Here is a 24,946-nt window from a genome sequence, read left to right as displayed (position 1 = left end):
CGGAACCGGAACCCCATCATCGCTTCCCATTCAGGAGGCGCGTCATAGAAGTTTAACAACAGCGAGGTGGAGGTTAGATTTTGGACGAATGCAATGCAAAGAGCGATATAACCATAGAGATGATGCTTTCCTTTGTGTGTACGCGCGAGTCGTCCTCGCAGGGTCGTTTCCTCACCCCTCCCATTCTTCTATAATGCAAAAAACCCAGGGAGAGCTTTCGCCGGAGGAGTACCAACGCCTAGATGGGTTCACTGTCCTGTCTACACGCACAAGAAATTAACGGCCAGGGGCAGCTTTCAATTAAATATTCCATAGATAACGAAAAGCCTGAGAGCCTTATGCCTGCAACCCCCTATCTATTAATTCATGTCTGTGGTGCTATCTGTAAAGGACGGAAACTAGGAGTCATAAATGTATTTTAAGACCTGTTTTTATGATGTTTTAAAGCGTTTTTAGTGTTTTGTTTGCCACTCTGGGTTCCTGCTGGGAGGAAGGGCGGGATACAAATTAAATAATAAATAAATTCCCCTACACACGCAGAAAGAGTCTTTCTACTCCTTGTCTTTCTATGAGCCGTACAGCCCGAACTTCCTGTATTCAATTGAAGCCTTCACCGCTTTGCATTGGAAAATGAAGGAGCGGGAAAACCGGCTCAGCTTCGGAACAGAAGCGCCCGTTAGAGCTTGCTTTGGGATTCCTGAGAAGGACATCGGCTTAAGACGCTTATTATTTTTCTCTGTCTTTCTGACGTAAATTCCTCGCCTATCAAGAGCGCGTATAGCTCTAAACGACGGGTTTGGGGGCGGCTACTAATATGCGGGGACTACAACACCCAGGTTGCTCTGTGGTCGGAATCTTACATCACGTGAACTTGTCGCCGTTCCTTTTCCTCTCTACCAGCTGGAAAATGGCAGTGCTGAGCCCTGGGGAGCGCTGGGCTGAAGGTAACTACGTCTTCGTGCCGATGATGACATTACCGGGAGTGATCCTTCATTGTGGGTGATCAGGATGGCGTGCGTCTGATTTCAAATTAGCGCACCAACAACGACCCTGCTGGTATTTTGAAGATTAGCAAATGTTTTCGGAAGCTTCCGTCAGATGCGTTCCTCAAAGGCATGAATTTGCAATCCTCGGCTGGCAGAGGCGTGCATACACACCAGTGCAAAAAGAAAAGTACTGGAAGAGGTCTGGGGCATTTCTGTGGCAAGCTTAATTGTATAGAAAACAAGCCTGTATACTTTTTGAGCTTTGCATAGAAATCTTCCAGACTTAGACACCCCTTGTTTTCATGGCCTTTCAGCCCCACTGCTTGCAGTATTTTTCTCTACCCACGCGTCTTTGTGCTCACAAGCCTATCTGCCAGCCGAGGACATTGCTTCACGCCTCTGGCCTCTTCTGACAGCTTGTGCCACTATAATAATATATTTTTAAGTCTTTATTAAGGTGCCACAAGACTCTTTCTTGTTTTGTTTGCAGTGAGCTACCACAACTCACCATCAGGTGTTTCTCAGGTCATTAACGGCTGGAGTCGAGGATAGACTATAGGACTGAATAGAGCAATAGTGCAGCAAGGCACTTGAGGGAGAGGAGTTGCAGAGATGGGATGTGGGAGTTCTGGAGAATCATGGGTAGAAGTTGTAAAATGCAAGGAAGAGTTTTAAGGCCAACAATGGAGCACAGAAAGGAAGCTAGAGGAATGAATCCTGAATTTTAGCATGTCCTGCTTACCATTCTATGTCACCATCCTATGTCATTCAGCAGATTGTGTGAATGTTGCATTACATTACCCCTTTAAATGATGAAGACCAATTCCCACACTATTTTTCATCTATTTCTATACTACAAATTCGTATAATATATATTGGTGGTGTATATTGTACCATCATGGTGATAATCATAGACAGAACTTCTCTATTGCCTTGTTCCTCCCCACCCACATTTATATTCTGCTTTTCTTCTATCAGGAAGCCCAGTTCGGCACCCATCCATCCCTTAAAACACAATGATTCATATATTTATTATGTAAACATCATGAGTTGAGAAATCAAGTGATGCACGTCTGTGTGAACTGGTTCCAAGTCTGGGATGATAATCTTGGAAGCTTCTGTTTTATTTCCTTTGCAGCTCTAAGCAGCTTTCAGATATACATGTACTGCATCAACAGTACAAAGTTTTCCTCAAAAAAGTTTCAGTTGAGATGCTGCTGGTTGTTAGAGTTAAAATATTATGCAGGGAGATGGGTATAAACCATGTTTTTCAAACTACTTAAACTAAAAATATTACACAATGTAAGACATCAAAATAAAAACGGAGATCCCTAGAAACATTAACTTTATATTTTCTTCCCTGAGCTAACACATACAAGTCCTCCATACATGGGGAGGCAGGTCTATCAGTGGATATTAGCTCTGAGACCTAATTGGAACCTCTTCCATGTTCAGAAGTTGAATACCAGTTGTTTGGGGTGGGGCAGGGAACAGGCACTGTAATCTTCATACCGTGCTGTGGGCTTCCAAAAAGCATATCACTAGCCACCATTGGAAACAGGATATTGGACTAAATGCATCCTTTGTCTGCTGGTATACAATACAGTTCATGGCAGATAGTAGTACAAGAACTTTTTTTCCTGTGCTACAGGGTTGCATCTGTGTGCTTTGCAGCACATTTCATGTTCCCATCCTGGTAAATATGCAAATGAGCAGCCTGTCTTTCTTTGCAGCATTAATTGATGAGCTTAGAAGAAATCCATGTGCATCAGAGAAAATGCAAGACTTTGATTACTGTGGCTGTAGTGACTGTAAGAAGATGAAAAAGGATCATCTGTGTGACAGTGGAAGGAGTCAGTCACATTCTGGGGAAGGTAACATGACCTACACAAAGGAACAGTTACTTGGGGTTCAAAGGTAAATAAGAAACCTCTCTGCCAGGAATTCTAGGTCTGCTGCCGGAAATCTGTTTAACGGGTAAATTAATCAACGAAAGCTTTAGCTGATCCATAGAAGACAGTTTCAATCTATAAATCTGCTAAAACATTTTTTTAATTTTAAAGGTTATTTAATTTTAATATTTTAGTGTACCAGTCCATTGTTCCTTTTTGCATCAGTCTGTAATTAAAATAAATCCACCTGAAGATTTGTGTTTAAAATGTAAAAATATTTATATACCTATGTAATTTTATCCCAGTATACATATCTCTAAATCAGTTTTTCACGCGTTTTGGTACTTTTTTGAGCCAAGAAATTATAAAACTTGGTGTGAAATCCGAGTGATACATTTCAATCTGTATACTAATCCAGGAGTTGTGAATTCAGCCAGTTTGCTTAAAGATTCAGACTAAACTAATTTCTCTTCCATCCCTGCAGCAGTCAGTGAGTCTTATTCCCTAAGCTAAGTGTGCCTAGGATTGCAGCCTTATGCACGCTTTCCTGGGGGTAAACCCCATTGAATACAGTGGGATTTAAACATGTTTACTCTGAAGTTAGGATTAGTTTGTAACTTTCTTATCTCATTAGCCATACAGGCACTATCATAGTAACGATGTGTTATGGTATTTGATCAAATGATGGCCCTTGAAGTTATTCCAATTTACTTTCTGTGCTTTCTTTCTAAATTAAATGGTGAATGTGTACCTTCTTCCAAACTGCCACCTAGCTTCTAGCATTTAGCCAGGAAGTGTTATAATATAGTTCTAAGTAAAGGGATTGTTAAACTACAGTGTCTTGAAGATGGGAAAGGGCCCAGATATTGGAGGCAAATCAATTACCCTGTTCACCATTGAGATCTCTCTCATTAATTTATATATGAAAGTATGCTTGGGTGTCTAGTAAGAAACTTTCTGCTGTTTGAAAAAAGATATGTAAAGATTTGTTCTTATTTTGCAGAATAAAGAACAGTAAGAATTACTATGAGATTCTAGGTGTTGGGAGAGATGCGAAAGATGAAGAACTGAAGAAAGCATACCGAAAACTTGCCTTGAAATTTCACCCTGACAAGAACTGTGCTCCAGGAGCAACAGATGCATTTAAAGGTATGTGAAAAAGTATGGACAGGGTGGTCATGAAGTATAAAGATAGTGTTGTTCTCTATTTCTCAATTAAATTAATTTTTTTTAAAAATCCTATGGATTGGTTCCAATGCTTCCAAACACAAACTCTAAGATCTATCTTAAGATATCCTGTCTCCAGGGAAATAACTGCATATGAGAATCAACTTCATGCGAGGGGTAGAGGATCTTATATCAGTTATTTATATCAGTAGTTCCTGACCTTTTTTTGCCCATGGAGGACTTGAAAATTGCTGAGGATCTTGTTGGACTGCTTAAAAATATTTATTTGCCAACTGTAGCACACTGTGCTACATTCTGTATTGTATTTTTATTGGTTCTTTCATTTTCTATATATTGCATTTTATTGTATTACAATTTGAATTCTGGTTCAAACTGTAATACAATATAAGAAATGAACCAATTAAAATGCAATTAAAATCAATACGAATATTTAATGCAATAGATGTGCCATCTCCCATCTTCAGCCACAAATCCAGACATGCCAAGGACCACCTGAATGAAGCTTACAAGCCACAGGTAATCCACAGACCACAGTTTGGGAACAACTGATATATATCATTCTTCAGACCAATATTTTATTTATTTATTTATTTATTTGATTTATATCCTGCCCTTCCTCCCAGTAGGAGCCTATGGTGGCAAATACACCATGGCTTGGAGCAGAGATTTAAATCAGCCAACCAAGGATTTCTGTTGATCTCTTTTAATGCACATTTAAGAGAACTATACAAACTTTGTCTGCTATCTGTCTCCCAATAGAATATGTCTTATAATGAAAATTGGATCTGGTTATATTTTTTTAGTTTCCTAACGTATAGTGCAAAAGGTTCCATTTAAACAGCAAACAATAAAGCTGGTAGAGAACATGCTTGACTTGTTCCTCTCTATATAATAAGTATGTCTGAAAAACTGTTCAAAAATACTCTTGCTTCTCTGGAGTGGGAGGGTCAGGAGGCATTTGTTGGTTGATCTGATATTTGTTGTTCTCTGTAAAAATAAGCAATTAATTTTTTTAAAAAATACTCTTGCTTTAGGTGATGCATAAATGTATCTTATCCATTCAGTAAATTCATTACAAAAGATGAAAGAAAACCAGAGCTTCCACTTAAGCCTATCGAAGGCTTTTTCCGCATTGAGGAATATAACAAACTAATATTAAATTATTTATTACACTTACATTTATACCCTGCCTTTCTTTTCATCATAGAAACCCAAGGTGGCTTACATATGGTTCCCAGGCAATCTCCCATCCAGACCTGACCCTGCTTAGCTTCAGCAGGGTGCTGGCCTCATGTGCCTTGAGACCATGGTCTGTTATATCTAAGATCTTGCATAGAACAATACACTTTGTTTCAGTATCAATCCAGCCTAATTAATTGAAGTACATTTTGCTATAATCTTGTGACTATGATCCTGCAGTTGTATTTATTTATTTATTACACTTATATCCCGCCCTTCCTCCCAGAATGAGACCAGGGCGGCATACAAAACATTAAAAACACTCTAAAACATCTTGAAAACAGACTTTGAAATATATATATTTTTTAAAAAATCTTTAAAAACATGTTAAAACATCTTTAAAAACATCTTTTTAAAAAAAGATTTAAAAATATCTTTAAAAGCTATTCCAACACAGACTAGGATAAGATCTCCACCTGTTTGAAAGAGGAAGGTCTTCAGTAGGCACTGAAAAGATAACAGAGATGGCACCTATCTAATAGTTAAGGGGAGGGAATTCCAATGGGTAGGTGGCACTACACTAAAGGTCCACTTCCTATGTTGTGCTGAACAGATGGTATCTGCAAGAGGCCCTCACCTGCAGAACGTAGTGATCCACTGGATGTATAAGGGGGTAAGATAATCTTCCAGGTATCCTGGTCCCAAGCTGTATAGGGCTTTGTACCCCAAAACCAAAACTAAACTTGACCCAATAGCCAAAAGATCATTAATAAGAAAGCAGTAAGAATTACTCAGGGAAAGGGTTGTTTTCTAAGATACATACCATCTTCTTAATTTCTGAGGGCTCTGAAGGAGAGTCACTTAAGGCCTGTGTGAGTTTGAACTTGCTGATATGTTCCATGCTAGTATGCTCTTGCTGATATCTAACACTGCAAGAGCAGATTTCCTCTTCTTGTCTCCTCATTATCTCCCCAAATCTGCTTGAGGATTCCCCAATCCTCTGAAGCAGATTTGATAGGCATGCAGGGGAAGAGAGGAACGGGGAAGTCCCATTGCATGAGGGGATAACACCATTACGCTGAGGCTGTGTTTTTATGTTTTACTGAAAAGGTCTTTCCCCAGATATTTATTTGTTTAAATGTTTCTAGAGCATTTAACACATTGCAGTCCTGTGCTAGTTGGGCATTAGACTATATTGCAATCATTGTGCTCAGTGACAAGAATGCAACCTTTTCTTCTTGCTCTTCCAACCTGCAGCAATAGGCACAGCTTTTGCAGTTCTGAGTAACCCTGAAAAGAGATTACAGTATGATCAGTTTGGAGATGAACAAGAGATTTTTTATAACAACCAGCCCAAGCATTATAATTATTACAGAGAGTTTGAAGCAGACATCACACCAGAAGAAATATTTAACATGTTTTTTGGAGGAAGCTTCCCAACAGGTGGGTATCTATATTTTTTTAACTTTGCTTTGAAGTGCAGTAAATACTGCTGTTAACTTATGCCGCACAAGGCTCCAGTGACAGCCTGCTGGTAAATGAAAGCCCTGTAATGAAAGTTCAAGTTGTTACTACTTTTTAAATTTAATTACTAATGACGCTGCAGAAATGCTGTAGTTGCGGTCATTTGAGGCTTCCAGGGAATGTATAGACAGCTCTTACTCTTGAAGATTTTCTACATGCATTTTTACTAAACTGGTTCATGCTTCAGCTCTGAGAAGTTTATATATATCCCAAGACAAGACACAACCAGGTTCATGTGTGCTAATGTCTGATTTATTTAATCAATAATAGTCTGGAGCCTTGGTGATTTCCCCCTCCCCCATGTTAAAACATGAAAATTTGAACTGTTAAAAAAAAAAAAAAAGCAAGCCATTTTACAATAGGATTGCAACTTTTTTTCATCTTTAGGGTGCTGTGGTGTTCTCCAGAAGACCACAGGCCTCTAGTGTTCTCAGCTCCCTCTTATGTCAGATAACAGAGCTTAGAGCTACTCTTGGCCCCTCCTACAGACCACCTAACTTCTCACAACCTTCCATAAGCTTTTATTTCTGTTTCTTTGACCCCCCGTCTTCTTTCTATAGTTAGTCCTTGTTCTATCTCCTTTCCTCAACTTTTTCTGCTGCTGATAAAGCAGCCGCCGCCTCTCCTATGCCTCTGTTCTTCCACCCTCACGCTCTTTCACAACACTTAATTCCACAAAGCTTGGCATGGGGCAGGGAGCCAAATGGTCGTCGCATCTCTTCCAGGCTCATCACAGAGGCAAACACTGAAGACATAGGCTTGGACTCAATGTTAGCAGAGCTTTGTTTGTGGGATGCTCCTACTGATGGAAGGAGAGGGGAAGGAAAATTTTGCCACTTCTCACTTCCCCCTGACAATCTGCTCCAGAGGGTTGGGGGACTCCCTGGAAAAGTGTGGGTGATGGCCCAGGGGCCAAAACTGGATTGGTAAAAATCACCTTCCCCTCTACCCAACAGGATCTTTTGCTGGATTAGAGTCCCTTCCCTTCATGGAAGGGGAACTTGGAATGGAAGCTAAACTTTCTTTTCTTAGCTGTTATTAATTCTGTAACCAACGAAGGATGGAAATTCACTTAAACTGAAGCTAAGACTCATATGGCAGGAGCAAGAAGCCTTTCTTATATCCCATTTAAATAGGATGTGAACTGCTAATAAACAAATCGCCCCCTTTATCTTTCTCTGTTTTTTTTAACCTAGGAAATATACATATGTTTTCAAATTCATCAATGGATCCTCCATGTTATCAGCAGCGGAACAGACATGAAAGGACTTGGACAGAGGAGGAGGAGGAGGAAGAAACTAGACCACAGGTACTTGGAAGAAGGCATATGTTATGAGCGTGCAAAGAGCCTGATAGTGCTTATCATTTCCTAACCTCTGAAAGGAAGTGATATCTAATTGTTGGAGCTCTTAATTGAAATTACAGATCCTCCAAAAACATTTATTAGCAAAGCTTTTGACAAGCTTTTGCCAGGAATAGGGAGAGATAGCCCAGATCTATACCTATGTGGGTGCAAAAGTCCCCTGAACCTCATGGGCAGGCTTGAGAGATAGGATGAAGCTAAAAGTTAACTTTTAGTGGAAGCTTTTGGGGTAAAATATTAGAGGGGTGGTAGTGCAAGACTGGAGACTGCAGAGCTTGGTGTTGATGCTTTTTCAACATGGCTCATCTTACAATCTCCAGCTAACTTCTCCCACAGAAGGTGAAACAGAAAAAGCCCATCCTGCCCAGTCCCTAGCATGATAGGAGCATCCTCCTTCTCCCTTTAGTCTCTGGACAGAAGGAAAACAGAACTCCATCTCTCATTAGTTTGTTCTCAGAGCTACATATGGACTTGTGGTGTTTTGGGGGGGGTCTGTTTGTCTGATTTTACATCTGGTGACATTATGACACCCTCATTACTACAAATGTTAAGCTTCACTACTAATGTGGGGGAGCTTTAAATTTGAGTTGTCGTCTCCTGTCACTTTACAGAATTGTATCTCAGGAGACTCTGCTGCTTGCCATGAAAAGAGTTGTGATTATCGGTAGCTGCAGTGGTGGGTCCATTGTATTGACACACTTCTTGTCGAGAATAGGTTTAGAATAGTTTTAAGCTTTTAATTTTTTTAAAAAAGGAACTGTACAAAACCATCCTTCCCTGTCAGCAATGGCCTGCCACTCATGAACACTTTGTGCTTAAGAGTGAAATTGATCTGGACCCTCAACGGTGGGTTTATTTATTTGTTTGTTTATTGCATTTATATACCGCCCCATAGCCAAAGCTCTCTGGGTGGTTTACAGCAATGGTTTACAGCGGGTTGTATTGACTGCTTTGCTTTTTATGGAAGGCTCTTTGATGAAGCAGAGTCTTCTGTCAATGGAAGGAGGGGGGGAATTTTATTTATTTATTTTTATTTAATTTAATTTAATTTATAAACCGCCCTTAGCCAAAGGCTCCCTGGGCGGTGTACAACATAAAATAATACAATAAATCAGCAATCACAAAATATAAAATACAAATACATAACAACAATAAAATAAATTAGAATGACCAAAACATTAAAACGTATTTAAAATACATTAAAATGCCTGGGAGAATAGGAAGGTTTTAACCTGGCGCCAAAAGGATATCAACGTAGGCGCCAGGTGTACCTCCTCAGGGAGACTATTCCACAATTCAGGGGCCACCACCGAAAAGGCCCTGGATCTTGTCACTACCCTCCGAGCTTCTCGATGGGTCAGTACTCGGAGGAGGGCCTTAGATGACGAACGAAGTGCACGGATAGGTTCATAGCGGGAGAGGCGTTCCGTCAGGTATTGCGGGCCCACACCGTGTAAGACTCTGTTGATTCTCCTTGATCTCTCAGCGGCGTTTGATACCATCGACCATGGTATCCTTCTGGGGAGACTCGCGGAGTTGGGAGTTGGAGGCACTGCTTGGCAGTGGTTCCGCTCCTACTTGGCGGATCGTCACCAGAAGGTAGTACTTGGGGAACATTGCTCGACACCCTGGACTCTCCATTGCGGAGTCCCTCAGGGGTCGGTTTTGTCCCCCATGCTTTTCAACATCTACATGCAGCCTCTGGGTGCCGTCATCAGGAGTTTTGGAGTGCGTTGTCACCAGTACGCTGATGACACGCAGCTCTATTTCTCCTTTTCATCTGCTACAGGTGAGTCTGTGGACGTGCTGAATCATTGCCTGACCGCGATAATGGACTGGATGAGAGCTAATAAACTGAGACTCAATCCAGACAAGACTGAGACACTGTTGGTGAGTGCCTTCCCTGCCCAGACGGTGGATGCTTATCCTGTTCTAAATGGGGTTACACTCCCCCTGAAGGAACAGGTTCGTAGTCTGGGGGTTCTTTTCGATCCTTCCTTGTCTCTTGAGGTGCAAGTGGCCTCGGTGGCAAGGAATGCGTTCTACCATCTTCGGTTGGTAGCCCAGCTATGCCCCTATCTGGACAGGGATGACCTCGCCTCAGTTGTTCATGCTCTGGTAACTTCTAGGCTGGATTACTGCAATGCGCTCTACGTAGGGCTGCCCTTGAAGACAGTTCGGAAACTTCAGCTAGTGCAAAACGCAGCAGCCAGACTGCTGACGGGTTCTAGCCGGTCAGCGCATATTACACCTGTTCTGGCTCGTTTGCACTGGCTACCCATTTGTTACCGAGCCAGATTCAAGGTGCTGGTTTTGACCTATAAAGCCTTACATGGCGTGGGACCGCAATATCTGTGGAACGCCTCTCCCACTATGAACCTACCTGATCACTTCGCTCAGCATCTAAGGCCATCCTCCGGGTACCAACCCATCGGGAAGCCCGGAGGACAGTTACTCGATCTAGGGCCTTTTCTGTAGTGGCCCCCGAACTGTGGAATAGCCTCCCTGAAGAAATACGCCTGGCGCCGACGCTTTTATCTTTCCGGCGCCAGGTTAAGACCTGGCTATGCTCCCAGGCATTTTAAAGTGTTTAATGTTATAATTTTAATTTTTTTTATTTTTATTGCTGTTTGTGTTTATTGCTGTAGGTTTTTATTGTTATATTCTGTATTTTAACCTTTTTGTACACCGCCCAGAGAGCTATTCGCTATGGGTGGTCTATAAATGAAACAAACAAATAAATAAATAAATAAGGCTTTATAGGTCAATACCAGCACCTTGAATCTGGCCCGGAAACAGATCGGCAACCAGTGCAAACGGGCCAGAACAGGTGTAATATGTGAGGACCGAGTGGTCCTCGTCAACAGTCTGGCTGCTGCGTTTTGCACTAGTTGCAGCTTCCGAACCGTCTTCAAGGGCATCCCCACGTAGAGTGCATTACAGTAGTCCAATCTAGAGGTCACCAGAGCATGAACAACTGAAGCGAGGTCGTCACCGTCCAGATAGGGGCGTAGTTGGGCTACCAGGCGAAGGTGGTAGAACACATTCCGAGCCACCGAGGCTACCTGAGCCTCAAGTGACAAGGAAGGATCGAAAAGAACCCCCAAACTACGAACCTGTTCCTTCAGGGGGAGTGTAACCCCATCCAGAACAGGATGAACATCCTCCATCTGTGCGGAAAAGGCACTCACTAACAGTGTCTCAGTCTTGTCTGGATTGAGTTTCAGTTTATTAGGTCCCATCCAGTCCATTATCGCGGCCAGGCAATTTTGCAAATTCCCCCTTTCTCTGGAACAGATTTAGGGGAGGTTGGGTCAGTAATTGCTTCCCTCCCCATGCCATGGCAGATGCCTTACTGTTAGTTGAGTGATACTGTTGGATATAACCCACACTGACCATCAAGAACTTATGTATAGGAAGACAGGTGATTCCTCAAAACTAATAATTCATAGATTAGAATTACATTAAACAAAAAAGTTTAAGTCCTTTAGGCGATTCCTTCCACTAGCAATTTAAAAAGGGCCATCCTAGGTCATCAGCATTAAGTAAAATAGAACACTTACTTTATATAATAGAATGTTGGGCTAGGGAGGTGATGGTAACCAGTTCAAGCCAACTTTATGTATATAAAAGTTAAGTTAAAAACAGATGGAGCAAGCAAATATTCTTCTTTAATGGCTTACAAAAGAATAAGAAAGCTGCTCTGTTTTTGCTATATGATTTGCATCAAAATAAAGAGCCTTGATCAAAAGTTATGTTCATCACTATTTTAATTGTGCTAATTTAAACCATAGCCAGTTCTGTTTAAAAGATGATTAGCTAGTTAATCTACCTTATCTGGAGGCTATAATTTTACCTTTATTATTTTGATTCTTTCCATGTGTAGTTTATATGCTTCACTAACCATAGTTTTCATTTCCAGAATTCATACTCAGCATTTATCCAGTTACTGCCAGTTTTTATTATAATAGTTGTGTCAATAGTAACTCAACTGATGGCTACTAATGCACCCTACAGCCTCTTCTTCAAATCGTAAGTTCAGAGATTTTTCTTTGCTCTCTTAGGAGAAACTGACTTTTCCAGTATGGAGATTAATATGTGGTTTGTTATGTCAGCTAAATTGGGAAGCTGATTAAAGCTTCTTGGCACCTGGTTGGCCACTGTGAGAACAGGATGCTGGACTAGATGGGCCACTGGCCTGATCCAGCAGGCTCTTCTTATGTTCTTATGTTCTTGCTGTGGAAAAGTCATCCCCACAGCCATACATTCCAAGACAGCCTTTTCAAGCAGGATGATTAATTGAAAGTATAAAGGATAGAGGTCCTAGCTGTAACATAAGAAGTAGATGGTTCCTCTTAGCACTTTATAGAAAGCAGTTTGCCTTTTTATAAAAAGAGGATCATGAATATTTTTTAGAAGCTGAATACTCATAAAGTGTAAATACACCCGAGATCCACAGTGCGAGGAACTATTCAGACAAGTAAATTGAAACATTCTGATGCCAGAGGGTAGTTGAAGTGTTAATAAGGAGTTGATTTTGCCATCCTTTTCATGCTCAGTACATTTAAATAAAATCAGTAGGAAAAGGCTCCTGTCCTAACTGGTGAGTAGTGACCTGGAAAAACAGAGAGACTATAAGGAACGTGGAAGTGGGTTGGCTGTTTTTGAAAAGCTTATATACTAGATTTTTAGAGAAAGTAACTAATAGTAAAGGTGGAATTCAGTAAATATTTATGGTTGCATCTGGTATTGCATGAGCAGAAGGCAACAGATCTTTCCATTCCCCATGTGCCCACTCCCTAGGTTTTTCAGTGGTCTGGAGGCATGTGCTGTGAACATTGCAGAGTAGATCATACATGACTGCAATGGGACAGGGAAATTGCCCAAAATTGGGCAGAGAAATCTTGCAATCAGGTGATGCAAGATTCCTCTGCCATATTTTCATGTGATTTCCTACCACCACTGCCTCTGCAGTCCTATAAGACACAGCCTTACTTCATATTTGATAGCTGCCTTCTGCTCATGCAACATTGGGTACCATTTTAGGTTAACATAACAAGAAACATGAAGCATCTTCATTTTAATTTGCACCACTTAATGCTCCTTTACAAAGTCTAATGTTATGTCCTAGACTAGTTTGCTTTACTTTGCAGATTCTTCTATACATTTCAGAAATGGGTTAATCATAATACTAACTAGTTGAAAAAGCTATAATTCTTTGGGGTTATATTTGCATCTGTGTGGATCCTACAATACCTGGATAGGATTCTGGTCACTACAGGATCATACAGACGGAAAGATATACAAGAAACCTCACAGAACAAAGAAAGAATACGTGATCTACTTTGATAACATTTATTTTCTATTTTTAGAAGACAGACAATTTTTAATACAAATATTAATATGACAGCTGTATTTTCTGACTATTTTCCAAGTGGATTTAAAATCCTTCTTCACTTGCTTACCCTTAACAGGACTCTTGGGCACATTATTGTTAGAGAAACTCAGAACCTGCAGGTGCCTTACTATGTTGATAAAAACTTTGAAAATAACTATAACGGCGAAGAACTTGAAAAGCTTGAAAAACAAATTGAAAAAGATTATATTGATTATATCCAGACTAGCTGCAGGAAAGAAAAACAACAAAGTAGGTCGCCTTTTGCTCATTTTTGCGCATCATATGTGTATATTGATTTAAAATCTAGACAACTCTGAAGATGTCAAAGAGCATTCATGTGATAGCAAAGTCAATTAGCTGCACAAAAGAGGCTGGCATCTATAAGTGATATAAACACAGGAATGGATTTCAGAGCCCACTCTAGTTTGGAGCTGGCTGGCTAGCATGGAAACAATACCATTTCAAAATTCTCTGTGTTCTGAATTAGCCCATGCTGGTTTTTCCTTTATGTTGAAATAGGCTGTGGCTTGGTTGGAAGAGATAGTAACAGGTATGTAACAGTATTGTGCAGAGCATAAATCAGTCAAATGAATCCAGAATACTATGGCATGCAGGCATGTCTTAAGCAAGCCGAAAGGTACTTCCCACTTGCACAGGGTAGCCCGGCTAAATACTCCAGATTTTCTCATCCTACTGCAGTCCTCCATGCTCCATCACACATCATTCCAGAGGGCCCCTTGAGCCTCAGGAGTGGCTTTTCAAATGGAAGAACCAGGAAAGCCCTGTGGTGTGGGTAGAGTTCCACTCGTTTATCCTTGGATCCTACCCAGTCAGAGTGAGTGGGACCCACTCTTAACTAGTGATGGTATGACTATGCTTTAATTCAGTGCTTGATAGGATCATGAATTCAGTTTAAAAAGAGGTATATAATTTAACAAATTTGTACTAGACAGGCTTCATTTTAAACTAGAGTATTTTGAAAAAATAGTGCTTAGCTTAACTCTAAAAAAAATAGATCTACTTTTTATTTTAAAAAATTAAGTTGATTTTTATTTTTGTAGTTATTTTTCAACCACGCTAGTGGAGTTTATACATGTCCTAGGAGAAGTACAGGCATACCCCGCTTAACGTCGCTTCACTTCGCTATAACGTACATGCTCCATATGCCTGTATTTCTCCAGAAACGCAGCGCAGCAGCAGAGGCTTTAGCGTGCGGGGGTGGAAATAGAAGCAATTGCGCCACCGCAAATCAGCTGGGAGGCGCAATCGCAATCAGCTGGGAGGTGCAGCAGCGCAGCAGCAGAGGCTTTAGCGCGGGGCTTTGAGGCTCCGCATGAAGGAGAGGGAAAAAGGTTTTAAAAGGTAGTGCTTCACTTTAAGGACATTTTCGGTTTACGTACTCGCTCTGGTCCCATTGAGTACGTTAATGCGAGGTATTACTGTATACAGTGCCTTGCAAAAGTACTCAGACCCCTGACTAATGCTCTCATATTGCTGAATTACAAATGGTACATTGTAATTTCGTTCTGTATATTTTATTTTGAAACACTGAAACTCAAAATCAATTATTTTAAGGTGACATTGATTTTATGTTGGGAATGTTTGTAAGAAACAAAAAACTGAAACATGTTGCTTGCATAAGTATTCACCCCCTGTGCTGTGGAAGCTCCCAGTTTACACAGGTGAAAGAAATTGCCCTATTGAGGACACAGTTACCTTACCATTGGCCTCCACCTGTGAACCATTAAAGCTGTCACATTATTGGGATAAAAACTCCACTGCTGAAGGATCATTGGTCAGGCTGTGGATCTGAAGGAACATGAAGACCAAAGAGCTTTCTACAGAAGTGAGAGATAATGTAATACAAATGCACAGATTAGGAAAAGGATACAGAATAATATCTAAGTGTTTGGATATCCCAGTGAGCACAGTTGGATCAATAGTCAGGAAATAGAAGGTGCCATCCCTAAAAATTCAGCACTCGAACAAGGAGGAGACTTGTGAGAGAAGCCACAGAGAGGCCAACAATCACTTTGAAGGAGCTACAGAATTCAGTAGCTAGGAGTCTAATAATGGTGCACCAGTCAACAATATCAAGAGCTCTGCATAACACTGGCCTGTAAGGGAGGATTTATTTATTTATTTATTACACTTTTATACCACCCCATAGCCGAAGCTCTCTGGGCAGTTACAACATAAAAACAATATACCTTTACATTTGGTACAATTGATCGTAAAAGAGGATGGCAAAAAAGAAGCTGTTACTCAAAAAGTACCATCTGAAAGCATATCTGGAGTTTGCCAGAAAGAATGAGGGCGCCCCAGCTGCAACGTGGGAAAAGGTTTTGTGGTCAGATGAGACCAAGATAGAGCTTTTTGGCCAAAACTCAAAAGCACTATGCGTGGCGCAAACCTAACACTGCCCATGCCTCAAGACACACCATCCCTACAGTGAAGTATGGTGGTGGCAGTATCATGCTGTGGGGATGCTTCTCATCAGCAGGGACTGGGCATCTTGTTAAAATTGAAAGAAAAATGGATGGAGCAAACTACAGGGAAATACTGCAAGAGAACCTGCTTCAGTCCACTAAAAAACTGAAGCTTGGAAGGCAATTCACTTTTCAGCATAACAATGATCCCAATTACAAGGCCAAAGGAACATTGGAGTGGCTCAAGAACAAAAAGGTGAATGTCCTACAGTGGCCCAGTCAAAGTCCTGTTCTCAATCCCATTGAGAATATGTGGCCGTCTTTGAAAATTGCTGTCCACAAGCGACATCCAACCAACCTGAACAACCTGGAGTGAATCTGCCAAGAAGAATGGGCCAAAATCCCTCTGACACTGTGTGCAAAGCTGGTACATACCTACCCCAAAAGACTTACAGCTGTTATTGCAGCGAAAGGTGGCTCTACCGCATATTAATGTGAGGGGTTGAATACTTATGCAAGCAATATGTTTCAGCTTTTTATGTTTCTTAGAAACATTTCAAAACGTAAAACCAATGTCACCTTACAATAATTGATGTTGAGTTTCAGTGTTTCAAAATAAAATATACAGAACGAAATTACAATGTACCATTTGTATTTCAGTCAGAGCTTGGAAAAGTTACTTTTTTGAACTACAACTCCCATCAGCCCCAGCCAGCATGGCGCTGGCTGGGGCTGATGGGAGTTGTAGTTCAAAAAAAGTAACTTTTCCAAGCTCTGATTTCAGTAATGTGAGAGCATTGGTCAGGGGTCTCATTACTTTTGCAAGGCACTTACCTGCTTGCCAGATATTCTGTAGTTCATCAGCCACTACCAGTATTTTCAGTTTTGTCAAGCAAGTTAATAGCAGTTTAGGCTGCAATCCTATACACAATTACCTGGGAGTAAGTCTCCTTAAACTAAATGGTATTTTCTTCTGAATAGACATGTTTAGGGATGTTCATCTTTTTACATTTCCTGGTAAGGTTTTATAAAAAGCCTATGGGGTAAGGTCTTTAAAAAATAAAATAAAAAGCTTGTAATGAAATATCATTGCTCTTTGCATGGAAAATAAGTGACAGTATACAATCCACAGGTGTTTAGAATATACCCAAGCTGTACGAGAATCAGTGCCACTGATTGACTTCTTGAGCTTCATAGACATAAATTTCAAATATCAATTATAGTCATACATGCATACTCTTAATTTTTCCTGTATTAGTAGCAGCCACGGTGTCATCACATTTAAAATGTAAATTGGTGAATTACCTGCTTTGTACAGTTATCCTGAATTCCATACAGCAGGTTGTATAGTATCTAAGACTGCAATTATATGCACACTCAGCTCAGAAGTACATTCCATTAAGCTTGTTTCCTACCGAGTAGATGTGCACAGGATTGTACTGGAACTTTCCAAAAGCTAAAATAAATTTGCTTCTTTTTATTGCACCAACAAGGGTACTTGCCTATATTCTAGGTACTGTGGAAATTCTGTAATTCTAAGACCTTCTCATCAAAACAGAAAAGTTTAACAAACCGTCTAATTAAGCTGTTTCATTTTGAATTATACCTTTTTCTCTCTGTGCTCTTAATGCCACTTTTTAAACTAATTGATAGTTTGAAATAAATATAACTCAAGAAAAAAAAATACTACCAAGACTATTTTTCTTTCTTTTCAGAATCAGAGTTATCTAATTTGGCGAAGCTATACAGAGATGAGCGACTGAAACAGAAAGCAGAATCCCTAAAACTTGAGAACTGTGAAAAGCTCTCCAATCTGATAGGAGTACAAAGGAGTCACTAATGGGCAGAGGCTTGGGGGCAGAAGTGAGGAGTACCAACAGGCCATATATGCTACTGGCAGGAATTTCATCCTGGCTTTATTTTCCTTTTAAAATGAATAGAAGCAGCATAACTTAAAAACATAATACTTAGTATTATCATGTACCCAGAGCTGTATGAACTAAGCCATAAGATACAACACTTTCTGTAATATATACAGTATATTTTGGTTCCAAGGCACACTAGTGTTCCAATGTTAACAATTTCTTGGAGACTTGAATTACATTTGGCAACAGTCTCCATCTGATACTTTGCTGCCATTCAAGTGCCAAGCAGGTGCTTCCCAGAAATGCAGTCGTCATGCTCACTGGGGTTGCATAGAGCCCACAATATCACATCAGTAACTCCCTCAAAATCTTACATTGTCATTTCCATGTTCATCTGAAGCTGCTCTTTATATGAATTACAACAAAAGAAAGGACAGGATTTGCTCCACTCTCTGTTTTTATATTTATCTCTTCTGTTTCACACCATCTACCTGTGTGAGTTTCTGCAAGACCTGCTCCCTGCATTTCTGGCTGATTTCCACCTGGCCTGGAAGGGCGGGGCCCTGTCTCTCTCCAGCTACAAAAGCAGCAACTGCTGAAGAGGCCAGAGACCATCTACCTGTGTGAGTTTCTGCAAGACCTGCTCCCTGCATTTCTGGCTGATTTCCACCTGGCCTGGAAGGGCGGGGCCCTGTCTCTCTCCAGCTACAAAAGCAGCAACTGCTGAAGAGGCCAGAGACCATCTACCTGTGTGAGTTTCTGCAAGACCTGCTCCCTGCATTTCTGGCTGATTTCCACCTGGCCTGGAAGGGCGGGGCCCTGTCTCTCTCCAGCTACAAAAGCAGCAACTGCTGAAGGGGCCAGAGACCATCTACCTGTATGAGTTTCTGCAAGACCTGCTCCCTGCATTTCTGGCTGATTTCCACCTGGCCTGGAAGGGCGGGGCCCTGTCTCTCTCCAGCTACAAAAGCAGCAACTGCTGAAGGGGCCAGAGACCATCTACCTGTATGAGTTTCTGCAAGACCTGCTCCCTGCATTTCTGGCTGATTTCCACCAGGCCTGGAAGGGCGGGGTCCTGTCTCTCTCCAGCTACAAAAGCAGCAACTGCTGAAGGGGCCAGAGACCATCTACCTGTATGAGTTTCTGCAAGACCTGCTCCCTGCATTTCTGGCTGATTTCCACCTGGCCTGGAAGGGTGGAGCCCTGTCTCTCTCCAGCTACAAAAGCAGCAACTGCTGAAGGGGCCAGAGACCATCTACCTGTATGAGTTTCTGCAAGACCTGCTCCCTGCATTTCTGGCTGATTTCCATTTGGCCTGGAAGGGTGGGGTCCTGTCTCTCTCCAGCTACAAAAGCAGCAACTGCTGAAGGGGCCAGAGACCATCTACCTGTGTGAGTTTCTGCAAGACCTGCTCCCTGCATTTCTGGCTGATTTCCACCTGGCCTGGGAGGGTGGGGCCCTGTCTCTCTCCAGCTACAAAAGCAGCAACTGCTGAAGGGGCCAGAGACCATCTACCTGTATGAGTTTCTGCAAGACCTGCTCCCTGCATTTCTGGCTGATTTCCATTTGGCCTGGAAGGTTTGGCCCTGTCTCTCTCCAGCTACAAAAGCAGCAACTGGTGAAGGGGCCAGAGACCATCTACCTGTGTGAGTTTCTGCAAGACCTGCTCCCTGCATTTCTGGCTGATTTCCACCTTGCCTGGAAGGGTGGGGCCCTGTCTCTCTCCAGCTACAAAAGCAGCAACTGCTGAAGAGGCCAGAGACCATCTACCTGTGTGAGTTTCTGCAAGACCTGCTCCCTGCATTTCTGGCTGATTTCCACCTGGCCTGGAAGGGTGGGGCCCTGTCTCTCTCCAGCTACAAAAGCAGCAACTGCTGAAGGGGCCAGAGACCATCTACCTGTATGAGTTTCTGCAAGACCTGCTCCCTGCATTTCTGGCTGATTTCCATTTGGCCTGGAAGGTTTGGCCCTGTCTCTCTCCAGCTACAAAAGCAGCAACTGCTGAAGGGGCCAGAGACCATCTACCTGTGTGAGTTTCTGCAAGACCTGCTCCCTGCATTTCTGGCTGATTTCCACCTGGCCTGGAAGGGTGGGGCCCTGTCTCTCTCCAGCTACAAAAGCAGCAACTGCTGAAGAGGCCAGAGACCATCTACCTGTGTGAGTTTCTGCAAGACCTGCTCCCTGCATTTCTGGCTGATTTCCACCTGGCCTGGAAGGGCGGGGCCCTGTCTCTCTCCAGCTACAAAAGCAGCAACTGCTGAAGGGGTCAGAGACCATCTACCTGTGTGAGTTTCTGCAAGACCTGCTCCCTGCATTTCTGGCTGATTTCCACCTGGCCTGGAAGGGCGGGGCCCTGTCTCTCTCCAGCTACAAAAGCAGCAACTGCTGAAGGGGCCAGAGACCATCTACCTGTATGAGTTTCTGCAAGACCTGCTCCCTGCATTTCTGGCTGATTTCCACCTGGCCTGGAAGGGCGGGGCCCTGTCTCTCTCCAGCTACAAAAGCAGCAACTGCTGAAGGGGCCAGAGACCATCTACCTGTATGAGTTTCTGCAAGACCTGCTCCCTGCATTTCTGGCTGATTTCCACCTGGCCTGGAAGGGTGGGGCCCTGTCTCTCTCCAGCTACAAAAGCAGCAACTGCTGAAGGGGCCAGAGACCATCTACCTGTATGAGTTTCTGCAAGACCTGCTCCCTGCATTTCTGGCTGATTTCCACCTGGCCTGGAAGGGCGGGGCCCTGTCTCTCTCCAGCTACAAAAGCAGCAACTGCTGAAGGGGCCAGAGACCATCTACCTGTTTGAGTTTCTGCAAGACCTGCTCCCTGCATTTCTGGCTGATTTCCACCTGGCCTGGAAGGGCGGGGCCCTGTCTCTCTCCAGCTACAAAAGCAGCAACTGCTGAAGGGGCCAGAGACCATCTACCTGTATGAGTTTCTGCAAGACCTGCTCCCTGCATTTCTGGCTGATTTCCACCTGGCCTGGAAGGGCGGGGCCCTGTCTCTCTCCAGCTACAAAAGCAGCAACTGCTGAAGGGGCCAGAGACCATCTACCTGTATGAGTTTCTGCAAGACCTGCTCCCTGCATTTTTGGCTGATTTCCACCTGGCCTGGAAGGGCGGGGCCCTGTCTCTCTCCAGCTACAAAAGCAGCAACTGCTGAAGGGGCCAGAGACCATCTACTTGTATGAGTTTCTGCAAGACCTGCTCCCTGCATTTCTGGCTGATTTCCACCTGGCCTGGAAGGGCGGGGCCCTGTCTCTCTCCAGCTACAAAAGCAGCAACTGCTGAAGGGGCCAGAGACCATCTACCTGTATGAGTTTCTGCAAGACCTGCTCCCTGCATTTCTGGCTGATTTCCACCTGGCCTGGAAGGGTGGGGCCCTGTCTCTCTCCAGCTACAAAAGCAGCAACTGCTGAAGGAGCCAGAGACCGTGTGTGTGTGTATGTGTGCGTGAACCTGCTGCTCGGGATGTCTATGGACTACTGGGTTTTTGTTTAGTATTATATGTTATATTTTACTCTATGTTATATTTTAGTCTATGTACGCCGCCTAGAGTGGCCGTTAATTTGGCCAGATAAGCAGCCTAGAAATAAAATTTTATTATTTTATTATTATTATTATTTCAAGAGAGCTTGCATTGAAGGGCATATCAAGGATGTAGCCCCAATTTTAAATAGTCTTTTTTTAGATAAACCTGGCCTTCATATTTTGGCCCTCTTAGATTTTTGGCACTAGGATTTTGTATGGCTTCTGTGACTATGAAGCAACATCAGATGCATTCTACTGAGTTTAATGTGCTGTGATAAATGCTCACATCAGCTACATTAATAGTACTGTAGATTATTTATTTACATCCTTCACCAACAGCACTATATAGAAATACCTATATAGGTGTTTACATTTGTAGCAGATTTCAACGAGCAGGGCCGGTCCCAGCCTACCCCGGGCCCCAGCATACGCACACACACAGCCAGGCACGCACCCCTGGTGCACAGCTGCTGCCTGTTCCACCTACCTCTCTCGTGTCTGCTGCTGCACGTGCAGGGCTGCCATCAACCAAGATGGCAACAGAGGTGTCTCTAAGGGGCTGATACTTCCGCCGCCATCTTGGTTGATGGGACGCATGCGCTGTATGCTACACGCATGTGCACGTGCCTGCCATCAACCAAGATGGCGGTAGGTGCATCAGCCCCTTAAAGAAGCCTGTGCCGCCATCTTGGTTGATGGCAGCCCTGCGCATGCAGCAGCAGCAGACAGGAGAGAGGTAGGTGGAAATCGGCAGGTGGACTGGAAGCTCCATTCCTGCGATCCGCAGTAGGGAACCTGCAGTGGATCACAGAAGGGAAGCACTACTCCACCATCCTAATGAGGGGCCCTTGGCCGTGGCCCGACCTGGCCACCCTTTGGCACCGGCCCTGCCAACTAGATTGCAACATAACCTTACTGAAATAACAGCTTGAATTCCTAGGAGACATAATTAAATAAACTGCTAAAATTGTGAATCTTTTTAAATGCAGAAATTATTTATTTATTTATTAGTCCATTTATGTACCACTTATATTTAAATAAAAGTAAGCGGTGTATTCTGGTCAATTTCATGTTAAGAATCTAATCTTCCTTAAAGGTATGTCAGTTCTAGTACTTAAAATGCCCGTGAAAAGAGATTAAATAAAACCGATCAATTTTTGTATAATTGAACGGCATAGTGGTTAGAGTGTTGGACTACAAACTGGGAGACCAGGGTTTAAATCCCCACACAGCCATGAAGCTCTCTGGATGACCTTGGGCCAGTCACTACCTCTCAGCCTCAGAGGAAGGCAGTGCCACCTCTGAATACCACTTACCATGAAAACCCTATTCATAGGGTTGCCACAAGTCGAAATCAACTTAAAGGCAGTACATTTACATTTAATACAAGAAGTGTAATTTGTCAAGATGTTCCTTTTAAAAAATTTCCCTAAAATTTATTTGCTTTTTAAGAGTTACAAGGGACTTGAAAGAGGTAAATTTTTTAGATTGTGGGTTTGAAACTGCGTCTCTTTTGAATATTTTAGTTATTTGCTGAAAGGATATGAGTATAGCATATGACATCCTTTGCCAGCCTAGTTGTTTTGGACTACAACTCCCATCATCCTTGATCATTGTCCATGCTAACTGGGACCAATGGGAGTTGTAGTCTAAAGCATCTGGAGGGTACCAGGTCAGCGAAGGCTGGCATATGCTTATTTAACAGCATAGTTGAGGCTGCAATCCTACATTGGAAGTAAGCTTCACTGAAACTCAAGAAGAGCTCAGTGGGACTTCTGAGTAGATGTGTTAATTGCAGTGTTAATTTATAACAAGGTGGCACATTAAATGCCCCAACTCTTCTCCAATAAAGCAGATTCTGGAATGATATGGTTGAAAGGTTTAGCCTATCTTTTTGGCATACATAGTTTATCCCAAGCCTTCCTGTCAGTGATTCACCGGAGCGCACACACACCTCCAGTGTTTCATCTTGTACTGGTACAGTATGTGCCTGGGAATATTTCTAAGCTATATTTCAGAACTAATAATTAATTTAGGTAGCATCTGACCCAACAATTTGGCCCAAGTTGCAAAAGACCTCTGTTTTTTAATTAATAACATTTCACGACTGTGTTGGCAAATTGCAAGAAAACTAGCATCCTGAATTATATTATATACACTATTAACTGTGAGTTTTGTTTGTCTGTCCCTGTTAGGCTCAGAGCTTGGAAAAGTTACTTTTTTTGAACTACAACTCCCATCGGACCCAGCCAGCATGGCCACTGAATTGGGCTGATGGGAGTTGTAGTTCAAAAAAAGTAACTTTTCCAAGCTCTGGTTAGGCTACAAGTAAATCTATTGCAGATTGTAGCATAAATTGAAGATTTGATATACCCTTATTTTTAAATGTATACTTCATGTGTGCATGAAACTTAAAAACCTTCCTTTTAAAAAAAAACTTTTCTCCCACATACAGCACCTTATTTATTTATTTATTTGTGTTTTGGCGAGATTAATTTTTCTGAATGTAAATATACATTGGCAATATAGTTAACTGTATGTGACTTCATTGAATCTTGACTGTACAGTTCATTTTTCATAAATCATGTAGGTGTGTGATGTGCACTATATGACTAGTAAATAAAAGATGTTTTCCTTTACGCTTGAGTAAAAAAAAGAGGAAATTTCTTGGGGTGATTAGTGGATTTGAAGTCAACAGTTTTGTTACTTCGTCCTCAATTCTCAGACAATTTAAATATGTCTATTGCAGTGTTTGAAGATTGCACCCTTAGATTTGCAAACAGTGATTTCTCTCTGTGTGTGTTTTTTAAAAAATAATTTATCAAATGTAATGCATTGTTTAGCCATGAAAATGGCAACTATTGCTGTGTTCTATGGAAATAAGAAATGAAATAAAAGATTATGAGTATCAAAACATATTCAGGCGATCATATTTGCTTCTGGCTGCGGCCATCCTACCCTAAACGCACCAGATCTCAGAAGCTAAGGCAGGCCTGGTTAGTATTTGGCTTGGGAGACTGCCTGGGAGTACCAGGTGCCAAAGGCTTAGAGGAAGGCAACGGTAAACCACCTCTGAATACCTCTTACCATGAAACCCTATGAATATATCCAAAAAAGATTCATAGGGTTGCCATAAGTCACAATCGATTTGAAGGCATAGAACAACAACATATTTGCTTCAGATTACATCATTAGCCAAAGCCCTATGACATTAAAAAAATACCTTGCTTTGCAGCCACAGAAAGACATACAGTATAAGAAAACAAGGGTGGGTGGGTAGAAATGACACATTGGCTATTTCTAGCCCAACAGTGTGGGCTTTTAAAAGTAACGCCAAGAAATTTGTGTTTGGATACATAAGATTGAGAAGACGCTGATGGGGCGAGGGGATCTTAGGGGAGGATGATCTGAAAAGGGATGTGTCGCATGGTCAGAGCGGTAGAGAAAGGAATACATTGGCAGTGGAATTTTAGATAATCATGGGACAAAAGAGAAAAAGGCTGTAGTAATCAAGGCTGCAGATGACCGAAACACTACTTTCAAGTAAGAGGGCAGAAATATTCTGGTGGATTTTTGCAATAAACAAGGAGAAACAAC

General features: G+C 42.2%; 1 protein-coding gene across 3 annotated transcripts; it reads left to right on the top strand.

Moving 5' to 3' along the window:
- The first annotated feature begins 35 nt into the window (after positions 1–35).
- Positions 36–21,903, top strand: DNAJC18 (DnaJ heat shock protein family (Hsp40) member C18). Of its 3 annotated transcripts, none has more exons than XM_061622426.1 (9): positions 36–72; positions 901–944; positions 2,720–2,903; positions 3,882–4,027; positions 6,503–6,688; positions 7,966–8,078; positions 12,055–12,164; positions 13,607–13,779; positions 17,675–21,903. In XM_061622426.1, the coding sequence occupies exons 2-9, from the start codon at positions 908–910 to the stop codon at positions 17,797–17,799; spliced, it is 1,074 nt and encodes a 357-aa protein (XP_061478410.1). In that variant the 5' UTR covers positions 36–72; positions 901–907; the 3' UTR covers positions 17,800–21,903. The 3 variants fall into 3 exon arrangements, with proteins under 3 accessions (XP_061478410.1, XP_061478411.1, XP_061478409.1); XM_061622427.1 differs by lacking the exon at positions 36–72 and adding an exon at positions 91–749 and having other exon boundaries at positions 901–1,056; XM_061622425.1 differs by lacking the exon at positions 36–72 and having other exon boundaries at positions 782–944.
- The last annotated feature ends 3,043 nt before the right edge of the window (positions 21,904–24,946 follow it).

This window comes from Rhineura floridana, chromosome 4 (assembly GCF_030035675.1).
Source record: "Rhineura floridana isolate rRhiFlo1 chromosome 4, rRhiFlo1.hap2, whole genome shotgun sequence".
NCBI lineage: Eukaryota > Metazoa > Chordata > Lepidosauria > Squamata > Rhineuridae > Rhineura > Rhineura floridana.
Note: the sequence above shows the minus strand (reverse complement) of the source record. Positions and strands in the feature narration are given on the sequence as shown.

Bases quoted from the DNA above. Each gene is read 5' to 3' on its own strand.
- DNAJC18 (XM_061622425.1), top strand. From the start codon at position 815: ATGCGGGGACTACAACACCCAGGTTGCTCTGTGGTCGGAATCTTACAT. The intron at 4,028-6,502 runs GTATGTGAAAAA...TCCAACCTGCAG, and splicing joins AGCAACAGATGCATTTAAAG to CAATAGGCACAGCTTTTGCA. The intron at 13,780-17,674 runs GTAGGTCGCCTT...CTTTCTTTTCAG, and splicing joins CAGGAAAGAAAAACAACAAA to AATCAGAGTTATCTAATTTG.